The sequence below is a fragment of the Canis lupus genome, chromosome 32, assembly GCF_011100685.1.
Source record: "Canis lupus familiaris isolate Mischka breed German Shepherd chromosome 32, alternate assembly UU_Cfam_GSD_1.0, whole genome shotgun sequence".
Classification (NCBI taxonomy): domain Eukaryota; kingdom Metazoa; phylum Chordata; class Mammalia; order Carnivora; family Canidae; genus Canis; species Canis lupus.
Window position 1 is genome coordinate 34,763,606 of NC_049253.1, and position 14,647 is coordinate 34,778,252.

The 14,647-nt window shown below is 37.6% G+C and overlaps 1 protein-coding gene across 1 annotated transcript in view; it reads right to left on the reverse strand.

Annotated features, from left to right (window-relative positions):
• Positions 1-547: 547 nt before the first annotated feature.
• Positions 548-14,647, reverse strand: part of BMP3 (bone morphogenetic protein 3) — a 28,185-nt gene continuing 14,085 nt past the window's right edge. The window contains exons 2-3 of the mRNA XM_038582313.1: positions 11,568-12,478; positions 548-4,760 (exon numbers count right to left, since the gene is read on the reverse strand). Coding sequence (XP_038438241.1) covers positions 4,569-4,760; positions 11,568-12,478 — 1,103 coding nt within the window. The 3' untranslated portion in view covers positions 548-4,568. The remainder of the gene's footprint in view (positions 4,761-11,567; positions 12,479-14,647) is intronic.

Consider the following 14,647-nt stretch of genomic DNA (forward strand, 5'->3'; position numbering starts at 1 on the left):
TTGATATAGATTAAATGAGTGAAAATAATATGAAAGTATATTTTTACTTCTGAACCTCAAGTCCTTCTTTTTCTTAAAGGGAAAGCTAGAGCTTAAACAAAAATAGAGCAATATACCTCGCTTATCAGATTAATTACATTTAGATGTTTATCATCTAAAATGTACCTAGAAGATGGTAACGATATGTCCTAAAATAATGTTATTGTCAAAAGAGGGAGTCAGGCACCCAGAAAAAAATACCTCCAATTAGGAAATGGGGACTTTATGGTTAAACAGAAATACAAACCCAAACAAATACAAAAGAATTCAGAATCAGTTTCTCCAGTTTAGAAGCTAAGTTTTCCCCTTCCGGATGTATTTCAGTCTTGTTCCACATTGTAATCATGCTTTGTTGATAGTAGTTTATGATGTTCCATTTATGATATCACTGGAAAATCTTCAGTTCTGGGCCCAACCTTTATCACCTCTTTTCAAATGCAGCATAGTTGGAAAAAGTTTTGAAAATGTAGTCTTTCCCAATTAATAGTAAAGAATGGGGAAGCATTCTATTAAGCAATTTTTATTTTCATACTATATAATGAAAAGATCTTATTAGTGGAGGAAAATGATACAAAGTCAGCAAAGCTTATACATCAGTAGTGAAATGTCCTGCACAGTTTCACTGCAACATGCCCCTTTAGTGGATTTGACTAAAGAACCGAATTTCATTTTGCATGTAATAACTATAATAAAAAGAATATTTTCTCACCCTCTAAGGATGAAAATTACCATTATAGAAAAGCAACAGTCATTAAATAAATTAAAAGCACCTTTAAAGTTTCCCATATATATATATATAATATATAAAATATATATTTTAAATTGGCATTAACTGTACAAGCATTAAATTCTGGACTAAAACATTTACAGAAGCTAGTGTGAAAAGCTGAGGGAAGGCTAGGTTTCCAGAAAAGGGGGGTCATTTAATCACTTATAAACTACATTAAAATATGATTCTCAAGGGGAAAAGACACTATGTGGAGAAATGAGATTTATCCAAACTTTCTTATTTAATTTCATATCTAATCTTACACACTTATGTGCATAGCTATTGTTTAACCCAACCTTGATTCAACAAGAAGTCAACATCCAGATATTAGTTACTTGTTAGCACAGAGAAAAGTGAAAGCAGGAAGACTAAACTGAATAGTGTAATTATAGAAAAAAAATGGGGGGATCCCTGGGTGGCGCAGTGGTTTAGCGCCTGCCTTTGGTCCAGGGCGCGATCCTGGAGACCCGGGATCGAGTCCCACGTCGGGCTCCCGGGATGGAGCCTGCTTCTCCCTCTGCCTGTGTCTCTGCTTCTCTCTCTCTCTCTCTCTCTCTGTCTATCATAAAAAAAAAAAATAAATAAAATCTTTAAAAAAAAAAAAAAAAATGTTGTTGCAGACTGATAATAGTATCATACACATATGATTGTCTATAAAAATATTAAATAGGCAACAAGAGTTTTCCTAGAAATATTAAGGTAAAAAATCTTATCTTAATGAATAAATGATCATCAGTCAAAATACAGCTAGGTGAATGTAAAAATGTATCTGGGGTATTGTAGTCCTGAGACCTGGGGATTCCAATCATCCAGTTTAAATTCCACAATCACAAATCTTGTAAATTGTATATTATCTACACAGCTTATAGTAAGATATTTGAAAATTCTATATTGACATCAGCAGCCTCTGAATTTGAATTTAAGAAAATAGTTACTGAAAAAATTCATTTTTAAATGACTCTGTGTGTGTGTGTGTGTGTGTGTGTGTATGTGTGTGTGTGTGTGATGTCTAGGAATGGGGATGGAATGGAGGTTGGGAAAGAGAAGGGGGGAATGGGAGAGGGAGGCAGGAGGGACAGACGTAGACGCATTATTTAAGAAATGGCATTTCTGAACATAATTTCTCTTCTTAGACCATTGCCACTTTTATACCAGGAGATTTATAAAAAGTCTATGCAAAAATTATGCATACACTAGTACTTAAGAAATTGTGAAATAGTCAATTTTCCAACTATTTCAAATAAATTTTTATTAGTTAAAACACCATTTCATTTATTTCAACCCCTTCGACTGAAAATAAATCTTCCTTTATTTTGGGGGAATACAATTTTTTCCTGTTTATAGCAAAATATGTCCTCAATTTGGTAGTGAAATGATGGTTACAAGGCCACTCAGAAATAACTACTGGTCAAAAAATATTTAGGTTGCTAAAAGACTACCAAGCTTTTTAATTATATTGTAATTTTGTTATATATATAAACTGCTATTTAAAATCTTAGTTTATACTCATAAATTTTTATTATTTAGAGGCTTTTCTGGCCATTGTAGGATTTAATCTGTAGGAAGTGGTTATCAACTAAAATTAAGAAAGGTAATAGACATCTGGATAGAAGGCTGAAAAGTAATGATGAGAACTGCTAGAGGAAAATCTAAACTAAGAATTTCATCATTTCTGCCAGTGAAAAAGAAGTTTTCTTTATTGAAAGATGGTATGACCAAGATACGATTGGCATACATTGGCTCACTTCTATTATATAATTTTACTTTCAAATTGTTGATAAAGTTTATTAAAAGTAATTCCATCGCCTATCTCATTTCAAATATTTAAGATAGTGCTACCAGAATAAAAAGTGAACCATAAGAAACCACAGTAACTCAGGCACTAGAGCTTAATTTATTATTCAGAACTATTGTGTCTCATTCATGGAGTTAATACACACTCATACCAACCTCTGTGTACTCCAAAAGTGTCAAAGAGCTTCTGTTCATAATAATCTTCTTTAAATGGATTTCTAATAAGTTGGGATGTTAGAAATATGACTTAAACCAGAGAATTTCATACTCACTCCCAAACGCTGAAGACTGGATGTTCTTTCCTTTGGTTTATGAACAGAGATACTTGCAGTGTTTTTAGATCTATCAGTATCATCCATTCAAGGAAGATGTGTATGAAATCTAGTAGCAAAAGCCCAAACTTTCTGCGTCAGAAAGGCCTTCTAGCTCAACTAGTCAAACTCTTCATTTTATCAGTGAGGATGCTAAGGACACAGAGTTAAAACAATGCCTTTTACAGAATAAATGCTCAATAAATATTTATTAAATGATGAACCAAGATAGGTAGCTACTGGAAGAGAGAGAACAAAACCCTATGTCTTCTGATACTTCACAGCCTCTGAAATGGCTTAGTTGTCTCTGCTCAGGTAAGACTCAACTAAAAGGACTATTAACCACAGATATGACATCAACAACAACCCATGGTCTGTTAACATTTTTGTCACACATGTGAATTTAGTGAGAGAGAGATTTTTGAAACAAGTTTTCAAAGGCAAAGTATAAGGATATTTATGACACATAGAAGTAGGCAAAAAAACCACAAAGTGTCTATATTTGACTTCCTTTTTTTGGGTGAATAATTCGCTAAAATGTAGATTTATGGTTGAACCTTGGTCCATATGAAAAGGTGTCTGGCCCTGAATGTCACCGGAGAATGATATTCGACATGTGACTGTGATTAATTTGGTCATTTAAAGAAATCTCCAATATTCTATTAGTTTTTGAGCCTCTGTATCTATGGATTACTTCACATGGAGTAAAGACATATCAAGAAAACTGTAATTTTAATTTAATTTAAAAAATTTAGTTGAAGTTTTGAATTCAGTTTAAAAGAGCAAACGCAGGTACTTAAGACAAAGAAATACAGAAGGGGAATTACATCTGGGTTTTTGAAAATTGGGTTGCTAGTTCCTTTTTCTAGGAGGCAATGAAATGAAAACAACAGTATTTCAAATTGCAAGGCTGGGCCAAGTGGTAACTCTCTGCATATGCTCTTGGATCACTCTACCCTTTTTGGTGAAGTTCTCATAATTGAATGGTGCTTGCCAGAACATGAAATGAAGAAATCAAAGAATCCTGTGTAGACTGAATTATAAAACCAGGTTAAGCAAACCTTCCTACAGAGGACACAGGCACCTAGCAATGTACACACATACATACGCATACACTCTCCACTCATCGATTCACGCAATTACACATGGAGGAAAGACACAGGTAAACAAGAATCTTAAATGTTTCTAAGATAAACAAACATTGATTGGATTATTTAGCACTTGCTGAGTCGCTTAGGAATCTATGGCAATAAGCTTACTTCAAAATATGAAATGTTTCTATTCTCAATGAGTAGAGCTAAGTGATTAGCTATTGGTGTTATCCCAACATATTATCAAAGCCCATTACAAAAATAAATCAGTGTGTCCTCTAATAGCTCTAAAAACAGTTTGATCATTTTTCTTTCATGATTTTTTTAAAACAAGAAACAAATGTCCATATTTACTAAAATCTCACAATGAGTTACATTCAGAAACAAACGCAGTCCAGTTCTCCTGGTGGAAATCGTCAGTCTATCTGCTCTTTCTCTTTGACTATGAAAAAATCTTTTGGGATGAAATGCATTGGCAGTGCAAAAAAAAAAAAAAAAAGAGGGGTAAAGTCCATTAAATAAACAAATGATTGAATTAAGCATTCACATGAGTTCTCTGCCAGGTTATCTGCAAGCACAAGACTCTACTGTCATGTTAGGATACACTTTAAGTACCACATTCTTATTTTCATCAAAGAATAAGATACTAAGTGAAGACATCTTTTCTGGCACGCAGCAAGGCTCAGGAATTCCGGGCACGACCCCCACAGCTCGCACTATACTCTGGATGGTGGCATGATTTGATGGCTTCAAAGACTAGGAAAGAAATGAGAAAAGAACATGTAAGTTAAGTGGAACTGCTTTTCCACTCTTCACCATTCATCACAAAAATACATAGAAAATGAATTCGTTTCAGCAACTTAATAATACTTTGACATCATTATTACCCATTTGGCACAATCTCCTGTATCATCACCATCATAATGGTTATCATTTATTGAGTACCTGTTATGTGCCAAGTGTGTTATACATAGCATCTCTAATCCTTATAACAAAACTAACATTTTTAAAAAATATTTTATAAGGACAGAAACAGGCTCAAAAACTCAGATGACATGTCTAAAGTCAAATAACCAGTAAGTGATAGAGTGAGGATTTGAATCCAGTTATCTAAACCAGAATCATTTCCTTAAAAACAACTTAGTCTCCAAATAGTGGATTAATACATCCTAGGACATCTTCAATAACAGGATTGCCACAAAAACGATTTGTTCTCGAATCTATGCTAATCATAATGAACCCTGACAAACAACCTATTTAACATAGATATGTTATTGCCACTGATATAGTGATATTTATACTTTGCTGTTAAAATAAAACCAAGCTTCAAAAAAAAATAAAACCAAGCACATCAAGGAACATTGATTTATTTACTAGTTGGCACAGGGATGGATTGGATGGTAACTACTCCACTGTGTATGTAATTCATTCACGACAGGGGAGCACAGCCTGACATTAAGAAGACCACCCCATTGGCCACTGGGGGTCACTGTTGCTCCACAGGTTCAGCCTTCAAGGTGGTTGAGTTAAAAGTGTTCTAGGAGTGGGCCCTATCTATCCTCTGGGAATAGAGGGAACCTAAGTTTATTCCATGGGTATCAGAGTTTGACCAAAGAAGCCTGGGTAAAATCCATTCCTGAGAAAATGCCAAATGGAACCATTGACATCCACGTGACACATATGATTCTATTTAGAGTGCCATGCAGCTCTCTGCTCAGCATTGAAGGACAGTCGCTTTTCATGCCCAGAATATTCAGGTATTGCCAGAATGGTATGACCTGCTTCGGGAGAGATGCTGCGCTTTTCAGCATTCGTTTTCCCCAATGTCTCTTTTAGGCAGGTGAAACCAGTTGTGTTTTAAATGGATTTAAAGACAGAAATTTGGTAACTTGCCAGAGATCACATGTTGATTCAGAAGTGGGATTTAGGCCAAAACTCTGGGTTTTTAATTTCAAGACTTCAAGCCATGTTTCTTTCTCATGGCTCAGAGGCAGTTGGTATTTTAATTTCATACTCCTAAAACTCCCAATATGGGAAACTGGAACAAGTCTAAAGGTTAAGGTAAATACAGACCAAGGGAGAAGCAAATACTATAGAAAAGCTGGCATTCTATTTTAAAAAAAGGAAAAGGATTATTTTTGTCAGAGAAAGGGCAAATCCAAATTGTCTCATCCCATCTTTCAACATTAATGAAAGACATTATCCATATTAGACTTTAACTTTATTGTGAATAGGCACAAATTATTTAAAATATGGTTTTAATGAGGGGCAACTGGTTTTTTCCTCTTTCTTCCTGGAAAGTTTCAGTATATGTTGGAAAGGATTGTTCATGTTCAATCAATTAGCTTTGCAAAGCCAGTATTCTCCCTTTAAGGAAAGGAAGTCTATGTTCTGTTTTGCATATCATGTGCCTTACAACATCAATAAAATCTGTGTAACTGAGCCAAACTTTAATTGTTATTGTACAATAGAGATCAATAGCCATTGTCTATTATTTCATCAGTATTGGTAATTTCCAACGAAATTTTCACAGCCATCCACTTTTCTCTATTGATTTATTCTTAAGACTCGGTGATCCAGATAACTTATACTAATGGCACCAAAAGATATTTTTAAGCCATAGATTTTCTGACATTATTCTGTAATTTTTAATGTTTTAATGACCCCTATAATATTGAAATTTCATATGAAGTGGATCTATTTAAGTAGATGAGGTCTCAGTTGACCAATACTGCTGTGTATTGCTATTCTCCAGTGCCTGGAACGGGGCATGCTCTGGGCACTGAATAAATACTTGCAAAATGGACGAAATACTCATAAGAAATAGCATACCCTCCACTTTACCTATTTCTGTGGAAATAATAACCATCAACAAAAATAAAAGTTTCTGTGCAAATGACCCAGAGTAGATATGGAAAATATTCATGGGTGTTTCCTAGGAAAATTCCTGTCCTTTTTTTTAAGCTCTAACTCACAAATGATAGACTCAGAAACTATGAACAGTCTCGGTGGGCTCGCTGGAATTCAGGCATGGGCCCTTCGCTCTGGGTTGGTGTGTCTTATCAGGAGCTTTCAATTTGCTAGGGAGTTGCCCTCGTTTGTTTTTTTTTTTCCTCACTATGGAATCCTCTGATCAAGCTGCCATTACCAGGAATGATTATGTCATGCACAAAAGATCCATGCAGTAATTGCTCGTTTGAAGCATGTTGCCAATCTATAATTTGTTTGTTTTTGAGTTCAGATCATACTTTTCAGACTCTCTTTATGTAGCTTGAGAAATTTTTCAATCACAAGTGTGACTCTGTGTTATTTCCCTCCCTAGTCTCTCTCTTTAATGAGTGTAAAACATGACTTGAATGTCAGTCTAGGGAGTTTCTGTGTGGGTAACTCAGTACATCAAGATTTAAGATTTTTAGGTCATTTTTTCATGATCAAAGGTTGGAATTGGAAACTCGGGAAATTAACTGAGGGTGTATTATTTTGAACTCATTAAATGTGAATTTCTTCTTTGTATAGGATATTTGGTTCCAAGGGTTTAGATCCTTTGCTGCCTAGTTCTATGTCCCTGCTATTGTTAGCGTTCACGCCATTCCACGTGAAAATAACACCATTCCATGCAAAATTAACTCCATTCCTCTAATCCTTGTTGGTTCTCTTGCATCTCGGTCAGCAACAACAGCTCAATCATTTTCATTTCATTTGCAATCTCTGTTTTCCATCTTTGCTAATGTGGTGAGGGGGAAGCAGAGGCATAGGACTTGGCTTTAGCTCTACGGGTATTTTTCATCTCGTGGCAGAAGTCCAGGGGTCTCTCCCAGGGAGAACAGTTTGGCTGCAGGGGCTAGAAATCAGAAACATCCACGCGGCCGTGTCTGTGAATGAAATCTGCAGTGGTCCGGCCCGCACCTGCCAAGCTGCACATGATGTCCTCGAGTCGAACGCATTAGTAAGGGAGGCTGTGTCATCAGCTAGGAGCCTTCATTCCTGACCTGGGCCGTGGGGTTTTGCTCCGCACTCTTCCAGTCCAGCCCACATGGGTGTGATAGTCCAGAAACTATCTAATTGGAATCAGTGAAAGGGCAAAGCCTGGAATTTGGGAAAGGCAGGACACAGCTGTTCTGAATTACAGAACAGGTTGTCAACTTTTGCAGATGGAGAGCCCCGCCATGTAGAGCAGGCTTTTGCTCAGGAGGCCAAAAGGAAGGAGGGCCAGCAGAGGAGTCTGGCCTGGGAGAACTTTTCTCTGGGGCAAAATGTAAATATATCTAAAGTCTAAAAGTTCTTTGGCACCCCAGTCATTTCACATGTGTTCGTACTGACCTGGTCGGAGACCTTGTCATCCTCTGTTGCCTGGACTCTATTTTTGTTTAAATAGTTCAGTCTGGCTACCATGTGGGAAGCTGTGCTGATAACAGCGACGCTCATTGATTACCCCGAATGTAGCAGCTTCATATTGCTGCATGCCTCCCATCCTTTTGGTTATTGTACCACCTGAAAGCCACAAGGCCTGGAAAGCCAAAGGGAACCACAAGAAAGCCTTAATAGTTAAGCAGATCCACATAAGGTGATGAGAGATCGAGAACTCCATGTAACGGCCAAACTTCCACTCTCAACTTGGCAAAGGGAAATCTCAAGCTTAGAGAGGAAACTCCACAGTTATCCCTGTTATGTCTCCCTGGAGTTCTGATGCCATTCCAAGTTTGGACAAATATTATGATGAGTTCAGTTGTTGCAACCAATGCTGTCCTGATTCTATTACTCTCCAAAAAACCATTACTGGAAGAGCTTACAGGCTATTGAACCTGCAGGGAGAATCCTATTTTAGGCTTTGTGATGTTTGAAAAGGGGCTAGAAACATTTTTAAAAACTTCTTCTTGTCTTACATCTTTTATTCTCTTGATCCCTTCCCCTATTTGATCTTTCTTCAGGCCCCTGTATTTGATTTTCTGTTCTTGTCAGTCTCAGCAATGACTTTTAATAATAATATCAGTAGCAAATATTTATTGAGCACCTGCTATGTGCAAGGAATCCTACCGTTTTATTTCCCCACTGTTGTTCTCATATAGATACTGTTGGGTTTTTTAAGGTACTATTGTGCCCAACTCAAAGATGAGAAAACTAACATACAGTTGCTCTTTACCCAACATGTGTTTGAACTGCACGGGTCCACTAACATGTGATTTTTTTTTTTTTTATAAATACACTACTGTAAATGTATTTTCTCTCCCTTATGAATTTCTAGACATTCTTTCTAGCTCACTTATTGTTAGGAATATAGTATAGAGTACACACAACATAGAAAACACATGTTTAATCTACTATTTATGTCATCAATGGGGTTTCCAATCAACAGTAGGCTATTGGTTAAGTTTTGAATCAAAAGTTCTCTATGGATTTCTGACAGTGCAGGGCATCAGTGACCCAACCCCCACATTATTCAAGGGTCAACTGTATACAGTAAGAGTCACTTCTCCCAAAAGCCATAGCTGGTAAGAGTAGAACCAAGATTTGAGCCAAAAGGATTTAACTCTCAATGGTGCTACTCAAAATGGGCTTTGTGGACTGGTGGCATCAGCAACACCTGGGAGCTATACTAGATACATAGAATCTTAGGCTCTATGCCCAGAGCCACTGGATCAGAACCTCCATATCCCCAGATAATCCGTAGCCACATGAAAGTTAAGAAGCCCAGCCATGAGCACATACATTTCATCATTCTGTTGCACTAACACACTTCTCTCCCTGAACATATCTCTGTTATTTTTAACTTATCCCTCATAAGGTTTTAAATAATTATTCTTTGGATCATGGAGAACCATCATGAGGATCTACAGAAGAACTGCAGGATTCTGAACAGTCAAGGCAAGTGTAACCAACAGGAGATGGGAGGATCAAGGTGGGGTAATTGGAGTGGAGTGGAGACCAGACCAGGTCTCCAGGTGGAGAAGTTGAAAGCTCACTCAGCAGCATCTCATTGCCATGGCTCCCTAGGTCCTAACGCCTGGAGTTGGGAAGGAAAACATCTTCCCCAGGCTACATGGAAGAAGTTACAGTTTATGAGCATGAGAGATCATTTGGAAAACTCACAGCCCCACTTAAAATCAGTCATCCTGAGTTTAGAGGAAGATTTTGAATTCATTTTGCCTCTCCAGGCCACAAAGCAACCCACGCAATGAAACCCATCGCTGTTACAATCTGCATCTTTGTGGTGTGTGTTTAAATGCTATCCTAGTTGGGACAAGTTTTGTTTGATCTGTGATGGACCCTTTATGAATATTTAGACAAGATAAGGCTGTTTATATCACAGTAAATGTACTTAGTGTTTAGATTTACACAACATGGAATGGACAGCAATTCTTGGGAAAGACAAGTCTTCGACGCTATAGAAATCTTGTCCTTCTGAGACATTCTGATAAGATAATGGGGATTTCAGTTAAGTCCCTTGCGCTGAGGCTGACCTGGCCTTGTTCAGTCTGACTTTTGTGCACGTGTTCTATTTAACATCCCAATGATCATTGGACTAGGACATGAACACGAAACTTTAAAGAGTTATAAGCAGAAGTTGCTCACTCTTGGAGGCAAAGATTTTTTTCTTCATTCTTCTAGAGAAGCAAAAGTGGATTCATTTCAAGTTTTGAGAAAAAGAACAAAAAGTACCGAACTCTATTCTTTCTCCCAATTCTATTCCTACAGCCCATTTTATTGTATGGCAGAGATGCACACTGTTGTAAGCTAAGAATAGTATTTCGGAGATAAGCTTAACTGAAGGTCAGGGGATATCACTGTATTTTACTAACTTTGAATTGAAAGAGAATAGAGTCACTTGGATTTGCCGTGCAAGGCAGAGGTGGGATGGGGGAAGCTTCTGAGAGTATATTCTTCAGGATACTGAGTACTGATATGATTAAGTACAGTTTCTGTTGATTTTGAAAGAGACACAGGTAAGCTCTGACTAGTTGGAGTAAGTTTTTGAAGAAATTTATAGAGTCAGCATATCCTATTTTACCTTCCTTTTTGATGTTTATTAGAGAAGCAAATGAAATAAGCAACTGGTGGATTTCATGGGCAAGTTTACCTGGCCCAGCCCTGATCCTGACCCTGCTGGGTCCGGGGCCATCTCATGAGAGACTATTCATCAAAATATATTCTGCACGGGCATCAATCCAATTAAGCCTTCCCCTTCCCTTTTCCCATGACATCAAGTCATTCTCTGACTGTTCCCTCCAAAATCACCTTCTGTCCTTTGGGGCCTGCTTAAGGTAGGCAGGCATAGATTCACACATAGCTGAACAGACCACATCGCTGAATACGCACTGTGTTTGGAAGCAACACAAAAAACGTATTTCACACATACATTTTTTCTCATATCCTTCTTCATATCAATACTGACTTCATATTATGTTAACAACCATTAAAGAAAAACCAAGTGTAACCATTATTGCCTAGTGCACATTAGAAGGCAATAAATAAGTGTCCAGATGGATTTTGTAAATGAAAATACACAGTCAGTGCGTCTTTCTACTCTATGCAAGTAGGAAGAATAGGACAGAGAACAATGGCTACCTTTGGCATGGGGAACTGGCATGCTCCAGAGCAATAATAGGCATCAAAGGACTTGGGGGAGATAATCCATTCACTCCAGCCAATATCTGCGAAGTCCACTTTAAGATATCGCCTGGCACAATTCCGAGGCTCTATCCATTGCTTTCTTCTGGCCTTTTTTAGGGTCTGTTCATCAAACTGGAGCGTCTGGCTCTTTTGGTGAAGTCCCTTTCTCTGTTTCTTTTTGTTTTTAGTCTTCTCAGGGGCCTGAGTCTGAAGGGTCTTATAAGGCTTTTTCTCCTCCCATACCCCATCCTCCCTGTACTGATACTCTGCCCCAGGAAGCTCATTGTTCTGCAGAGGCAGCAGGACTCCAGCAGAGCGCTTCTTCCTGCGTTCAATAGAAAGGGCAGCCCTGATATGGCTAGCCAGTTTAGGCATAGTTCCAGTGGCGAAATTCCGGTGCCCTTGTAGGCTTGACACCACGCTCTCTGGCTCAGAAATGGCAGCATCATTGGCATACACTAAGATATAAGGCTCGGGGAAGGGTAACCTCTTCTTTGGCAGCTGGTGCCCTTTGGAGGTAATATTAAATCCTATGAGGAACTCCTCATTTTCCTTGGCCTTCCTCAGGAGTTGAGTGATGTCTTTAGACAGCCAGGATCCAAAGTCTCGATGAGATTTGGCTACATCTACTGAAAGATGACCGAAGAGTTGACTTTGGTTTCTGTCAGATTTAAGGATAGACACAGAGAGATCAATCTGCATGTGTTTCCTCTGAGCATGATGTGAGCATCCTCGGGACTCTGGACAACTCAGGCTGATGTTTATTAGCTCCCCAACATAGAAATACAGTGTGGCAGATAAAATGTTTTCAGACTTGGTTAGAGAAGTCAGGTTAAAAATGTGCAGTCCCTTGCTTCCAAGGGTTCCTAGGAAGGAAAAAAAAAAAAAAAAGAAAGAAAAAGAATAAACAGTAGTAAACAGGACTCCTACCTGACACCACATACAAAAAGTAGCTCACAATGAATTAATGATGCAAATATAAGAGCTAGAGCCATTAAATTCTTAGAAGAAAACATACAGGTAAAATCTTCATGGCCTTAAATCTGGTGAAAGATTCTTAGATAATGACACCCAAAATATGAGCAGCAGAAGAAAAAAATAAATAAACTGAGAAGATAAATAAACTAGACTTCATCACAATTAAAATTTTTTTGTGCATCAAAGGACATCATCAAGAAACTCTGTACAACCTACAGGATGAAGAAAATATTTTCAAATCATATACCTGACAAAATGCAGTATCCGGAACATATAAATAAACATCAGAAGGTCAAAGAGATCAATAAAACTGGGCAAAAGAATCAAGAAGACACTTCTCTGAAGATGATATGTAAAGGGCCAAAAATGCACATGGAAAAATGCTCAACATTAGTAATCATTAGGGAGATATAAATAAAAACCACACTGTGGTACCATTTGACATACACTAGCCTGGCTATAGTAATAAAAAACGAAATAAGTGTTAGCAAGGATGTGAAGAAACAGGAACACTTCTACATTGCTGGTTGGAATATAAAATGCTTCAGTTGACGTGGAAACGTTTGGCAGGTCCTCCAAAAGTTAAACACAGAAGTATTACATGACTGCACGATTCTATTCCTCTGTAGCCAAAAAAATGGAAAACAGATCCTCAGACAAGTACATATATATGCATAGTTCCACTATTCACAATATCCAAAGGTGGAGACAGCATAAAAGTCCATCAACATGTGAATGGCTAAACAAATAGTGATATATCCATGCAGTAGAATATTATTTAGCCATTAAAAGTAATGAAAAGTTGATACATGCTACAATGTGGAGGAATCTTGAAAACATCATGTTAAATGAAGAAGATACAAGAGGTCACATAGTGTATGTTTCCATTTATGCGAAATATTCAGAGCAGGTAAATCCATGGAGACAGGATGCAGACTGATGTTTTTCCAGGGGCTAGAGGCATGCAGAATGGGGAAAAAAATCTCTTAGTGGGTAGGAGGACTTATTCTGGAATCACAGAAATATTTTGGAAATAGGTAGATTTGGTGGTTGTACAACATCGCAAAGGTATCAAATGCTGAATTGTTCACTTAAAAAATAGTTAATTTTATGCTATGTGAATTTCATAATTCAACAAACATTAAACAAACAAAAAAGATGACAGGGGTAATTTTAGAAGCTAGAGAAAGATTAAAGCAAGATCAGTCATGTTTACTAATTTGCTGTTTGTTTCCTTTACTGAAGCAGTACGGAAGTGTAAAAGTTATAACACAGCAGTAAACTTACTGGTGTGAGAGCTGAGAGCTCTGTCTTTTCATTATAAGACTACCAAGAACTAGTCCTATAAATTTGGCACAGGATTGCAATAGCTTCTTATCTATGGTCGTGTATAGCCTATTGGCTCTGAGCACTGGTGGGAATAGACTCACCCTGGTTCAAGCCCTGGCTCAGCCGCTTTGGTTATGCTAGTGTTCTCATTCATTACGTGGAGACCATACCTACCTCTCCTGCCATCAGAATTAAATTAGATACCCTCCATATTATGCTGAGTGAAGTAAGCCAGTCGGAGAAGGACAAACATTATATGTTCTCATTCATTTGGGGAATATAAATAATAGTGAAAGGGAATATAAGGGAAGGGGGAAGAAATGTGTGGGAAATATCAGAAAGGGAGACAGAACGTAAAGACTGCTAACTCTGGGAAATGAACTAGGGGTGTTGGAAGGGGAGGAGGGCGGGGGGTGGGAGTGAATGGGTGACGGGCACTGGGGGTTATTCTGTATGTTAGTAAATTGAACACCAATAAAAAATAAATTAAAAAAAAAGAATTAAATTAGATGTGTGTAAAGCAGTTCATAAGGCACCCAGTAAGTGTTTCTTAAATATAAATTATGATTGTTATTAGTGCTAGCATTGACCGTATTATGGGGATTATATCTTCTACTTGCCTCACAAAGTTTACAGTGTAGGATGAAGGTTGGTAAGCAAAACCATACATTTTAATATTCAGGTAATTTATGTGAAATGATGAGCCACACATTGAAATTATCACACAG